Here is a 14354-nt window from a genome sequence, read left to right as displayed (position 1 = left end):
TGACCTCGCTTGAATACAAGTAATTTTACCAGGTGTCCCATATTCAGCATAGGAAAATATGGTCACTCTAGGAAACAATGATTTTTGGTCAGTCCGTTTTACAGCTGATGACTACAATACCACTTTCCCACCCGCGTCTCCACCTTCTTCACTCTGTTCTCATGTGCCACGTTTCAGGCACCCATCCTCTCGTCTCTTGGGTCAGGGACTGACTTTCTGGGCATGTCTACACTGCAGCTGGGAGAGGGCCTCCCGGCTTGGGGAGACAGAAGTGCACTAGCTGTGCTCAAGCTAGTGCTCTAAAAATAGCACGGTGGATGCTCTGGCCTGGGCTAGCCGCCTGAGTACATAGCTGAGCCAAGCTCAGGTGACGAGCTTGAGTTTTTAACACGCTAGCTAGAATGGAGCATGTCTGTCAGCCTGTGCTGAGAGGCTCGCTCCCTGCAGCAATGTAGACAGTTGTGTTTCTATAGTGCTTAGTGTAAAGGGGCTGGGACCTCTAGGCGCTTCTGCAATACCAATCGTACCTAATAATAAGATTAAATTTCTCTGTGAACTCTACTAGTGTTAATCCACCATCCAAAGAAGTTTTGTGGTTAATTATTATTGGTAAGATGTTTTAAAACATTGCACTGATGTGTTACAAATCCATCTGCTGGTTGGCAATGCTTTGTATGTCTGAATCTCTATTGTCTATTTAGATTGAAGTTCCTTGAGGCAGGAATTCACAGGTTTAAAATTAACCATGTGCGATGTGCTTCGCTGAATTGGTGAAGGAGTTCTCAGCACCTTACAGAATGGAACCTTGAGTTTGTCTACAGATGATTCCTTGGGGAAGGCAGTGTTTTGCCCATCATGGAAGGAGCTATTGTTTCACCTTTAGAATCCTATAGATTCCATGTAATTCACTTGTAATAAAACCATCTGCATAAAGGTCTTGTGCTTCTCAGCTGCCAGCTGCACCTCTTGCCACAGCTGCTCCCAGGACTCCCTTTAAAGGGATGATGGGTGCTCCCCAGTATGGAGGGTTTCCATGTAAATGTGATACAGACTGAAGATGAAGATCTTTATCCAAATGTGATGCTATTGGGAGGACAGCATAGCCTCTAGGTCTTGAACAGGCTTGTCCTCTCCTTGTGGCATCCTAGGGAGGCAGAAGATAGTGCCATGGAGGCAGCTGATCCATACATTGATTTCTGGGGCCTGATGTGGGCCAATATATGGAGCAGATCTTTACTGACATGGATATAGATTGTGGTGTTATCCATTGTTGGGTTTTCACTATTGCTATGCTTAATTCCACAATAATTTAAGTGATATTGGGAAATAACTTAAAAGTGAATCATGCAAAATTCTAGGCTAAAACTATTGTAAACCAGTGTTTTCATGTGGCAGTGTACATGCACATGGTACATGTGTACAAAGTGCAATACCGGCTAGTGAAAAAGAGTTTTTAGTTTCAGAACATTTGGATTTTCAGCTCTATTAAAAAGCAACAGCTTTTCAAGAAATACTGAGTACTTTCCACTGCTACAATATAAATAAATCAAGCATTTATTTGAGGGAGGTAATCCTCTCCTTTCTGTACTGAAAGTGAGTACTTGTTAGTCATGAGTGACAATCACTGTATATCAAATGACAGAGTGTGTGTGTGTATTACAATAATTTATAAGAAAATTATTAATCTAATTTATTAATCTAAATTATATAATTTTCTTAAACAGATAAAGGCCAATGGTGAACTGCTTATTAAAAACGTACAGCTGCAGCATGCTGGAAGATACACATGCACAGCACAGACAATTGTTGACAACTCCTCAGCTTCAGCTGACCTTGTTGTAAGAGGTAAGATTTTTCAAGCTAAAATAATTTGACATTTTGCTACCTCTCATGTAGGTTAGCAGACTGGTATGAATTGTTTTTTTCTTCATTAAAACCATTTTATTTCTCATCAAGAATTGATGGAGATTAAAGTTAGGAGGAAATTAATATTTGAACACCTTACAATCTGCTCATGATTGTGATTCTCGAAGATATTTAAATGTGTGTATACTGTTAGTGTATCCAGTGTGCTTCTAGTGCATTTCCTGTATAAGAATAAAGATTAATTGTCATGTTTTTTTTCCTGATATAATATTTTCAAGACACCTTAATTTGGTTTTCACTTTTGTATAACAAAACTTCTCAAAACAGAGTGAGGAAATGGTGTCATTCCTGTTTGTCTACTAAAAGAAATTTTGAAACAGCCATTCATAATGCTTCACTGAATTGTATATTGTGCATGAAACGAAACATTACAGTAAAAGTACTGCTGATGTTTGAATGATTGAAACAAGGAAATTTGGAGTGGAGGCTATCACTCCATCATTAACTCATCCCTCTGTCCCTAAGTATTGCCGTGGTCTCAGAACAATGTGCTTGCTCGTATGGTAGGTATCTTACAAGATCTGTTACAATGCATAGGTTCAACAGGGTGAGTTAATCTGGTTTTTCTGGCCTTCACATGCAACTTTTCTGCAGAAGCAACAGCATGCTGTGAAGTGCTGATGCTCTGGAATGTCGGTATTTCAAAAGTGACATACCTGATGCATGGGGCAGCATAGGTAGTATATTTTGCCCCACTTACCAGGTATGTTAGACAGCAGTGTGGTAGCTAAAGGACAGTTTATACCTTGATTCTGAATTTCCTTCATTTTTAAGGTCTGGTAAGTTTTAACATTGTTGTAACCTTTTTTTATTTAATTTCCTTTGGTTAATAACAGCAAATGAAGTTTCTACTGACATTGTAATAGTAGAGTCAGAGCCATCCCTTGGGTACGGTGAATCGGGGTGATCACCCAGGCCCCATGCTTTGAGGGGCCCAATGGGTGGGGAAGTGTGGCGGGAGGTGGGTGGGTGAGCTGGGTAAGGAGGCCAGCAGAGGCAGGTGCGGGGGCGAGGAGGAGCCCCCCCTACCAGAACCTCCCACTCCCTTTCAGCGCCTACTGCCTGCTGCGAATCAGATATTTCGCAGCATCAGAAGGTGCTGGGGAGGAGGGGAGAGGAGTGAGGGTGCAACGGGCTCGGGGGAGGGGGTGGAACTGGGCGGGGAAGAGGCAGGGTGGGGCCTTAGGGGAAGGAGTGGAGTGGGGCGGGGCCTGGGCAGAGCCATAGGGAGCACCCCCCAGCAGATTAGAAACTCGGCGCCTATGTCCCAGGCCCCGCACTCCCCTTAGGGACGGCCATGAGTACCATAGATATAATTTCAATTGGATGAATATACTGACATTACAGAAGACTCCTTTGGAAGGAAAGGAATAGTCCATTTATATGGCTTAATATTACGATAATAGTAGGCAACACTTTCTTTTTAAATAAGGGAATATCCTGTTGGATATATTTCTCCTTCAAACCCAGTATGTACGGAGTAGAATTATTACCATTCACATAGTGAAATACTATGAAAGACACTACCACCAATGTTGCATTCGGTGTACAGGTTCTACAGGATTCATAGAATCATAGAATATCAGGGTTGGAAGGGACCTCAGGAGATCATCTAGTCCAACCCCCTGCTCAAAGCAGGACCAATCCCCAATTAAATCATCCCAGCCAGGGCTTTGTCAAGCCTGACCTTAAAAACTTCTAAGGAAGGAGATTCCACTACCTCCCTAGGTAACGCATTCCAGTGTTTCACCACCCTCCTAGTGAAAAAGTTTTTCCTAATATCCAACCTAAACCTCCCCCCAGTGCAACTTGAGACCATTACTCCTTGTCCTGTCCTCTTCTACCACTGAGAATAGTTTGGAACCACCTCTCAGGTAGTTGAAAGTAGCTGTCAAATCCCCCCTCCTTCTTCTCTTCTGCAGACTAAACAATCCCAGTTCCCTCAGCCTCTCCTCATAAGTCATGTGTTCCAGACCCCTAATCATTTTTGTTGCCCTTCGCTGGACTCTCTCCAATTTAGCCACATCCTTCTTGTAGTGTGGGGCCCAAAACTGGACACAGTACTCCAGATGAGGCCTCACCAATGTCGAATAGAGGGGAACGATCACGTCCCTCGATCTGCTCGCTATGCCCCTACTTATACATCCCAAAATGCCATTGGCCTTCTTGGCAACAAGAGCACACTACTGACTCATATCCAGCTTCTCGTCCACTGTCTCCCCTAGGTCCTTTTCCGCAGAACTGCTGCCTAGCCATTCGGTCCCTAGTCTGTAGCGGTGCATTGGGTTCTTCCGTCCTAAGTGCAGGACCCTGCACTTATCCTTATTGAACCTCATCAGATTTCTTTTGGCCCAATCCTCCAATTTGTCTAGGTCCCTCTGTATCCTATCCCTGCCCTCCAGCGTATCTACCACTCCTCCTAGTTTAGTATCATCCGCAAACTTGCTGAGGGTACAATCTACACCATCCTCCAGATCATTTATGAAGATATTGAACAAAACTGGCCCCAGGACCGACCCCTGGGGCACTCCACTTGACACCGGCTGCCAACTAGACGTGGAGCCATTGATCACTACCCGTTGAGCCCGACAATCTAGCCAACTTTCTACCCACCTTATAGTGCATTCATCCAGCCCATACTTCTTTAACTTGCTGACAAGAATACTGTGGGATTGCTAGAGTCCACGTGAGGCTAAGATCCCCTCCCCCATTGACATCAGTGGGACTCTGGGAGTGCTCAACACTGAGCCATGTCTGGCCAATGTGACGAAAGTGGCATTGTCATTACAATGTCAGTGGAGAAGCGTGACAATAAAACGGTTCACAGATCAGTGGTAATACAGAGGCAGGTGAAATAGAATATGTCTCATAGGTGAAGTATTAGAATAAAAGGCACTGTACATACAGTCTCCTCTAAACGTTTTCTCTGTCCTACAAACAATATATCCATTTATCTGGATTAATGTTACATCCCTTCTGACATCACAGTTAGGATAATGGAACTGCTGAGGTGATGAGGAGATATGGTGATGTCAATAGGGGTTTTACAGTGTTCTGAAGACCATACCATTGAATCAGTTCTCTGAATGGTTTAACACTGAATCGCGCAGGTGAGAAAGGCACCCCATAAAAGATACCAAAGAAGAGGGCCTTGGGGCAGATGCATCTTCTCCCAGCCCCACTGATTGAAAGAATTCCATAAAAACAAATGGAACCACTGTAGAACAATCCTGTCCAGCTCAGTCTGTGCAGCTGGGCTAGCAGAACATTGTGATCACTCATGTCAAAAGCAAATGATAGATCTAGCAGTACTAGTAAGGAGAGTTGTTTGGCATAAGTCTTCACAAACAGGGCCATCTCTGTGCCATGCCACAGTCAGAAACTAGAAATTCTGAACTTATTCAGCTGATGACCTTTTCAGTCACCTTCTCTTGGAAAGGTTCAAGAGTTGGTAATAACTAGGTATGTCTTTGATATCAAGAGATGACTTTTAACAAAAGTTGAAGATTGGCTATCTAGCGCTGTGCTCTCCCTTGATCCAAATGGTGTTAGCAATTTACCCTTGGCTTTTATAAGTGACAGACAGGGATCCAGACCGGAGATCATAGACCTGAGCCCGAAGGATCCTGCATATATTTTAGATTGAGATACCAGATCTAACCAGGATAGCAAAAATATATGTCCTTTCCAGCTTCACTTCTGCTTTCCAGGTGTAAGAGAAATTGGGTATAACATGAATAAATGATTTTGGTGACCATGTTGTTCTATTTCTCACAGCGTACAGCTGATGACTGTTTCATGATAACCTAGACTGTTTACTTCCCTAAACATTTTGGCCCAGTGAAAATGAATCTTTGCCAAATCAAAAGTAGAGCTAAAGTTTGTTCCCCCAAGTTGAACTATAAACCATGGAGAATGTCAAAAAGGAGAAATAGTTGCCAAATAATGCAGTTTAATTTCAATAGCTAAAGAGAGACACAAATGAGGTTTTGTTTTTAATTGTATATTAAGTTTTCAATGTATATAGGAAAAAGAGCAGTATTCAGTTCAGTGTAGGGATTGGAAAATTTGCCTGGCGTTACACTGGAGATGTTTGATGGTTACTATTAGGTTATTTTGTTCAGGCTTACTGCTATAGTATTCATTTAGGGCCAGATTTACACAGGTATTTAAGCACCTCAAGATACAGATAGGCACCAAATGAGATTTACAAAGGCACCTCATTCTATAAATGAGAAATATTGTCTTTCAAGGAAATTACTATTTTAGTTATAAGGTGTAAACTTTCAAAGCCAACAACATACAGTAATTATAAAATAGAGGACAAATACAATTTTTAAAAATAAAATAACTTACGTAAGCAGTTTTAGGATGGGAAAAAAGTGCTACAAAACAAAATATTCTGTCCAGATTCCGTTTAAAGGACCCTATATTTATGAAACCATTGCTGACTCATTTTAAAACGAAACAATTACTGTACTTAAAATATTTTTAGATTGCTATTTTAAGCTCTGTATTAAAGAAAGCTGTGGAACAGGAAGAATTCTTAGAAAAATGCTGTTGTCTCAACCGTTACATAAAAATAAATATTTTAAGGTGTCTATCAAGCAGTGGAAAAGTTAAGTTCAAGTCAATGAGACTTTATAAGCATGAGAAGATGTATGAATGTTGCTAAAGTGTAAGAAAAAGGCCGACCTCTTAGGCATCTGTCACAGGTGGGTACAGTCCACCCAGAATGGGGCTACACACTGCTTTTGATATCAACACATCAAAGATTGTAAGGCACTCAGACGTTCCGGAAATGGAACCACAAAAGTACCATATACAGATCCCCTGTGTCTATTTGTCATTGCTAGAATGAAATCCTGGCCCTGCTGAAGTAAATGGGACTGCAGTGGGGCCAGTATGTCACCCCTGATTTGGTGACAGGTTGCTATGTAGCATGAGGTGATTCCATCTCTGTCATTTCTTCCCTTTCTCCCAAAGTCAGGCAGACACAGGGTTTTTTTTTCTGCAGCACTTTATGATGAAGTATCTTTTATGATTCCTGATCATTTAAGGAAATATCTTTTTTCACATTTCCTTGTGTTTGAGATGCAGGACTAGAAAGTCTCCCTGTCTCAGTCTCTCCTTTGTCACACTCTTGGCTACACAGTCACTCATCTGTGGGTTTAGACTTTGCCTTGAGCCTTCCAATTTCCACGTTATGATCACTGTTTCTGAATTTGGGGAGACTCTGCAAGCATAATATTTCTGTTCTATGATTTGTATCGGTTTAGCTTGTTGCTAGTTTTAATTTTTTCTTCCCAATGACTCGTTTATTGTTATTTTATGTTCTGGCCTAGCTTTCTGAGTACTTTTCAGATTGGGGTAGTGTTGTTTGCTCCACAGGTCGGGGTGGAAGTTTTTGAGACCAGGGAGCAATGATATATAGGAGTTGATTGTGTTTTCATATGGGACAAGTTCTAAATACTCTTGTACTTTGCAGAAGAGTGAGTGTTTGCTTCTTTGGCAGAGAGGTCACTCAATATTCTTTGGTGTATGTTGGTTAGCAGAGGGAAATGACCCAGATCTGGTCTGCAGCTGTTGTTGCTGGAGTTCCTGTGCACATGGAGTATTTGTTTGTAGAACTTCAAAAGTAGAGTTTCTGTTGGGGTTTTAACCCAGTCAGGCTAATCAATTGCTAAGGATGGACCCCAGATTTCACTTCCTTACAGAAATTGGATCATGCTGGCGAAAAAAAATTTAGCTATAATTTTCCTGGGGGGTGGTATCTCTTGTGCAGTACCTTAATGGCATAGAATACCCACAATTCCTTGGTAGCCAGTCTGAAGCTCTCTGCCGCATTTATTATGTATAACTTAGTGTGATGCCGACAGACCCTGGTCGTCAGCAGGCCGGATCAAACCTGGGGCCTTTGGAGCTTAGCGCATGAGCCTCTAAGCATAAGCTAAAAGCCAACTGGCTGTTAACTAAGGCTGTAGAGCAGATTCATTTTTTTTCTCTCTCTCGCTTTCTCTCTAAGTGGTTTCGGTGCCGCTAGATGGGACTGGGGTTTGTTTAGGATATTCTTCTGAAATATGTTGATTTTTATTTTTTCCAGGTTTATCTGTAGGTCCCATGTCTTGTAGTAGCTCTGTAGAAGATGTCCACTTCTCTGGAGATCTTCTTCCATAGTTGATAGTATGATGAAGTCGTCATCTTACAGCAGGCATTTTATTTCTGAGTGATTAGTGGGAGGTTAGATTCAGGTCTGTAATATCATAAGTTATTTCTGCTCCTTTTTAAAATTGGTCAATAATTGGTTTATTTATGAGATTTCTCTTGTTTTCAAATCAAAATAAATTATAAAGAAGCTATCACTGCATTTGCTCGGAGCCTGATAGTTTCCAGGTCTGCACAGTAAAGAGAGACAAGTCCCCTTATTCTTCTGAAGATACCATGTGACATGTTCAGTCACATTTGCTGTAATCTCCTGAAAGATTGTTGGAGTAATTAATTGAATCACAGATGAGATTTGGCAAGCTGTTAATCATGGAAAGGGAATCAGAAAGTCTCATTTTAGAGGTTGTAATGCATTGTCTCTGCTTTTCTTACTTCACTAATTTTTTCTTGTAATTTGATCCTAATGTCCAAAGCAAATGCAAGCAGGATAAAATAAGTTGTGTGAAACGACCTGCAAGCAAAATTCGCAAGCATGTGCCAAAGCTGATGATCACAGCGCTATCGGGCAAGGAGTTTATTTTTAGCATGGACTTCTGACTTTCATGGTGTCTTTTACAGATCAAGATTCCTACACACACACACACACACACTCCATCACTGTCCTCTGTTTAACTCTCTAGTCTAGACTGCTAAGAGTCCTAGTCACCTGTGGTTGTTGACCTGTATGTTCCAGGCAGCCATGTAGTTCTCTTCTTGGAGTTGAGTAAGGCATGGCACAACACATGTATCTTATGATGCTTGAGTTTTATGAACCAATTGCGGGAGTAAAGGAGTGCTTCCATAATAACAGTAAGTACCCTTGGAAAAAATTGCTGTTCACTTTAGCAAATATTATCATGTCCTCAGTTCATGAGTCTGTTGTTTTGGGATAAGACCATCCAAGTTTTAGGTGGACTTTAGAAAGGATTAGCTATCATTAATAGCTATAACTTTTAGTATCTTTTAGATGCAAATGCAAAAATCAGCTGAATCATTTTATGAAGATTATAAAGACGTGATTGTATTGCCCATTCTTCAAACAGTTCTTAAGGGAATGTGAGAATAGAAATCTTATATAACGTTTAAATAGATTGTTACACATTAGTTAGGAAACCCTTTCTTTTTAAAAGTATTATTTAACCTGTAAATTGCCCAATGTGCTTTTTAGGTCCTCCAGGTCCCCCTGGGGGTTTGAGAATAGAAGATATTAAAGACACTTCTGTGACACTTACTTGGAGTCGTGGAACAGACAATCATAGCCCTATTTCAAAGTACACTATCCAGTCGAAGACTTTTCTTTCTGAGGAATGGAAAGATGCCAAAACAGGTAAGGGTAGTATTAGAACTAATAAAATCAATAGATTAACTTTTGACTCATTTTACATGTGCTTAATTTTATACATTCCTTACTGGACGACTAACAATATGTGAAGTTGAATGCATAAGCCTTTCCAGGATCATGGCCTTATTCTTTAGAAAATATTTTATGTCAAAATACATTTCTTCAGCAAAACTGCTTATCTTAAACACTTCTAAATTCTGGGAGTTAATATGAGCCAATCACATGCAGAGATTCTGCTCACCAAGTAAGTAGTGCAGATTCTCAACCATGAAAATATTTCTTTCCCACTCAGCACATTTAATTTTTGAATAATTTATTCTGGGTCTATAGAATTAACATTTCATTCCTTTTGTTATGCCTAATCACACTCCTTTAATCAAATGGAACGTCTAAAATCTTTTTCTTGAGAGTTAGGTCATCACAAATTAATCTTTTGACTGTCAAATATAGTAGAATTTTAATAGTTCAGTTATAACTTTTCATCTAAGTTATGCTTTGATACCACAGTGATAGATGCCTTAGAAACACACCCAGCTTTATTGACCCCTAAATCCCATTAAGATCACTGGGAGTGTAAGCGTTGCAGGACCAGGCCTATTCTAGAATGTATAGTAATATTTATCGTTATATATTATTTTAACAATTAATATTAGTATATATGCCTTACCTTGCCATTCCCCTTCCCACCACACACATCCCACAAACTCATTCAGCATTGACTCCCCTCCCAGCTAGGACCTTTCAAATCCCTCAGCTTCCTCCAAACCAAGGTGCTAACTTCTAATCATACTCTATGTTCCATTCCTGGATAGTTGACGGATCTTTCCATCTATGCCTGGCTAGCCCGTTGGCACTTACTTAACTTCATATTTAACTTTCAGAACTGTGAGTGAAATTCCAGGATTATGAGCTTCAAAAGCATTTGATTGTTACATGAAATATAGTTGCATTCCAACTTTCTCAGTGCATTATTCCATAGGAGAAGTGTCCAGATGTCTCAAGGTCCGGTGTGCAATTATTGAGACTGCCTCCACCACTCGTCCACTTGCAATTGCAATTTGTGATCTTGTAAAGGTTTATCCCAGATAATCTCATAGATTTCAACTCCTCATTCTCTGCCAGAACTGCTTGTACAAAAGAGAGACCCCGTTTTATAATGTAGTGTTCGTCTAGGTGGCTGATTACAAACAGAGAGGAGGGAGAAACCACAGAAACTCAGATTATTCTTTCAGCTGACTGCAAAATGTTCCTTTCTAAGCAGTCTCTTGTTTCATTTAGATCCTCCAAACATTGAAGGAAATATGGAGACCGCAAAGGTGATTGATTTAATCCCATGGATGGAATATGAATTCCGGATAACAGCAATGAATACTTTGGGGATAGGAGAACCTAGTATGCCATCACAAAGAATTAGAACAGAAGGAGCTGGTACGTAGACACAAATTGTTGAGGTATCTTTAAATGCTTAAATGTTCTTTTTATTTTTCTACATTTTCATTAATTTTGGTAGAAGCTGAGTGCAAAAAAGCATTTAAGTCCAAATAGAATGGTGTAACTAGTCATAATTGACTGTAGTGAATAATTATCAGATATCCTAGTGCCAACCGCAAAGTAGGCAACAAAATGAGCAGTCTTGACACCAAATGATACATTTACACTGTCTTTAATGACTGCTGTTTTTTACTAGCTCACTGCCATGGCTAGCTATGATCCCAAAGTCTGGAGAAGATTTTATGGTCTTTCACTCGCATCAGACTTACAAATCTCTTGCTTTGGGAGCTTAGACCATTTAATGGTATCTGTATGTTTTAAAGACACACTTCCTACAATAAGTTTATCCACAGACACATGTCCAGTTACTAAGCTAATCTCATCACGTACACTATAGAGCTGGCCAATCCGGCTCGGCCTAGTATTCCTGTTGGCTCTTTTAGTGCTCTCAGACTGGTCTCTTCCTGTTGTTTCCAGCCTGTTGCTTCTCTTCCCATTTATGGCAGACTTCTTGTCCTTCAGACTACAACCAGTGATGGACCGTCTGAAACTGGTGTGACTACTTGTTCCAGCAGCACTTCTTATAAACCAAACCATCCCTCCTGTCTGAGCTGCCAGCCCAAGGTTTTATGCCCCTACTCCTGGGTCAGCTAATATCAGTTACAGAAAGAAGGGTAGGATTTCAGACTACTGGAATATTGACTTTCAACCCACGGCTAACATGAATCACTGGGCCCCGCTGGTCTGATTACCCAGTTCTTCTTGGTCCGGTAATAATTTCAGAAATAGAGAATGAGAGGATAAAACTTATTTCCAATTGTTACTGGTGGTTAGAGGGAAATTCTTGACAAGGAAGGAGGCCCTATCGCAGTACGTTAGCTGTTGTCCAGTAGTAGTGAGAAATTACCCAAACAGACTTGTGTTATAGCTCTGACACTTGTATCCTCAGTTCTCCAAAAAACACAGACGTCATATAGAATGACTTACTCTTCTATTCATGTAAAAATATTAAATTAAATTAATAAAGAAGAGAAAAACAGCATGAAATTGCATTCATTGGGGATGTTTTCTTCTCCTGCCTTTCAGAGATCCTCTGCAGTATGTTTTAAATTAGTTAATTATTGTTTTTGTGCAGGAAGAATATATACATTTTTTTAAATCAGCAAATGTTCATTTGTTTCTTAGCTTGCTGTATTCTAATCATAAGACATGCCAGGATGTGTGTTTTACTGGATAATGCCACTTCCCTGTGATTGAAGGTTTGGTCTTGTGCCTTCTAATGCTGTGTCAAAGGCATGACATTATCCAACACAACACATGCCCCAGTCTGTCTAATTGCTTAATGTTAAGATCTCGGAGCACAGTTAAGCATATCCTGTAGGCTGGGACAGGTACATCATAAAATGAATTCTCCCAAATGAAGAATTAGATGCTGAATATATCATTCAAGATAATATATTCTGTTTTGACTGTCTGAAGGAGATAACAGCAGTGCTTTTAGAGCTAATGTGTCACTGCAAAAAGGTCTATATCCAGCAAGACTTCCATATCACTTTATCCACCTTAACAAATACTAGCTCCAGTTTGCAGCCCTGTTCTTTATCATTTTTAGAAGGCTGCTGTCCCATGACTTGAAGTTGAAATATATATTTGGAAAATAGATTAAATGTTTGTTCACTGCAAATTTTGCTGAGAATAACCAAAAGCAGAATCACCTTTAGTCTTTTAAAAATTAGATTGTTAGGGAGTAAAGAAGCATTGATTCGTCAGGTTAGTGGAGACAGGAAAGAAAAATCCACAAAACTGTAAAACCAAAGTGAACGGAAATTACTTCTAATAAACTTAGCTATTAGTGTCATATGTTTCCTTACTCCACAGCTGCATTTGGACAAGAGCCTAGGGATCTGAAAAATAAATGTGCACTTGCTTCTTGGAGTGCTGGCATACCATTAATATTTCTCTGCTGTTCTGAAGGGAGGGTGGAAACAACCTCACATGTAGAGGGATTGTGATACTTAATGTATATCAATAGCCTTGTGCTGGGTTCATGAAACTTCTTTCGGTCTCCTCCCCAACTTAAAGAATGACATGCCCTCCCCTTTTGCATCAGGCCTTTAATATCTTTGGAAGATTCAGCTGGTTGTCTCGCTGCCTATGCAGAATGGAGGACAACTAGGAGCAGCATTTCTGCCTGTGGCATATTATGACTGGCACTTCTGGTGAATCTAAACGGACTGTTAATGCAGGCATTTATAGAAGTTTTATGGCATCAACCATGCATGCTGCTTCGAATACAAACCAAAGAATGTAATGCACTAACATGTTAATGGATAGGATCCCCTGTACTGAAGAAAGTGTATTTCTTAGCATGAGTTGGCACTTATTAGAGATGACTGGTGCCATCCCCCATCTGAATTTCCTGCTTAGAATCTCACTCTAATGTGGGAACCAGACACTATATGTGGCTTTTCAGTTTAATGTGTGTTGAATAGGACCCCTAAGGTATTAGGTATTTTCATTGCACAGCTTGGAACCAATGCTAGTATATTTTGATTATTTGATTATAAAGAACAGCTGCTCAATATGACACAGGATCAAACATTGCTACTAATCTGCTGTGCCATCTGAGTAATGGATAACACATTGCATAAGTTTAACTGTGGTATCTGACAATTGTCAGTGGCACAAACGGCTCTGAACCTTCACTCTTTCTTCCATGTGCATATGGCCTTCATTTTAATGGCTGCTTTTAACTGCATGCTTCTTGTACATGTAATTAAGGTAAGTTTAAATTAAAATCTGTTTATTTTGTTCAGTACCACTGAAGTTACATAATGACTTCTTGGGGTTTTCCTGTTAGAAGACTAACTATATATATTTTAGCTCCTAGACACTAAAATTCAATAAGTCTCTGCAACCAATTCATGTTAGGAAAATGAAGGTTGGGCACTTCTCCATTTAATTGAGTTGTATTGATAAATATATTAGTCCCAGTCATCCCTTGCATTGCACTTTGGGTCGCCATTTACACCTGTGCTAAGTGAACACAAAGTGAGTGTCAGAGGCTACCAGTATGATTTGGGCTGCTTGATCTTTCAAACTTACAAGTCATCTCAATGCTAGTTTTTGAATTTCATTGTCTTCCTTTCAAAAGAAAACATTAAAAATGGGAAAAAATAAAGTTCCTACCTGGCCTTGTATAAGGCACCAGTTGGCCAGCTGTTTAAATAGGGGAGAGCGCTAGCTTTGTCCAGTAAAGTCTTGTGTCATTCTGTGTGCAACTTGCATCTTACAAAGTAGTAGAAAAAATGTGATGTATGATAATAACATGTATTACTTGAGAAAAAACTATGTGATCATGTAGTTAAGTACAGTAAATTCCTCACTTAAA

General features: G+C 40.0%; 1 protein-coding gene across 1 annotated transcript in view; it reads left to right on the top strand.

Annotated features, from left to right (window-relative positions):
* CNTN1 (contactin 1) overlaps window positions 1-14354 on the top strand; it is a 417240-nt gene that overhangs the window by 330428 nt on the left and 72458 nt on the right. Inside the window, exons 14-16 of the mRNA XM_074942235.1 lie at window positions 1725-1845; window positions 9299-9457; window positions 10751-10900. Of these exons, the coding sequence (XP_074798336.1) occupies window positions 1725-1845; window positions 9299-9457; window positions 10751-10900 (430 nt within the window). The remainder of the gene's footprint in view (window positions 1-1724; window positions 1846-9298; window positions 9458-10750; window positions 10901-14354) is intronic.

This window comes from Natator depressus, chromosome 1, assembly GCF_965152275.1.
Source record: "Natator depressus isolate rNatDep1 chromosome 1, rNatDep2.hap1, whole genome shotgun sequence".
In the NCBI taxonomy this organism is placed as follows: Eukaryota; Metazoa; Chordata; order Testudines; family Cheloniidae; genus Natator; species Natator depressus.
Note: the sequence above shows the minus strand (reverse complement) of the source record. Positions and strands in the feature narration are given on the sequence as shown.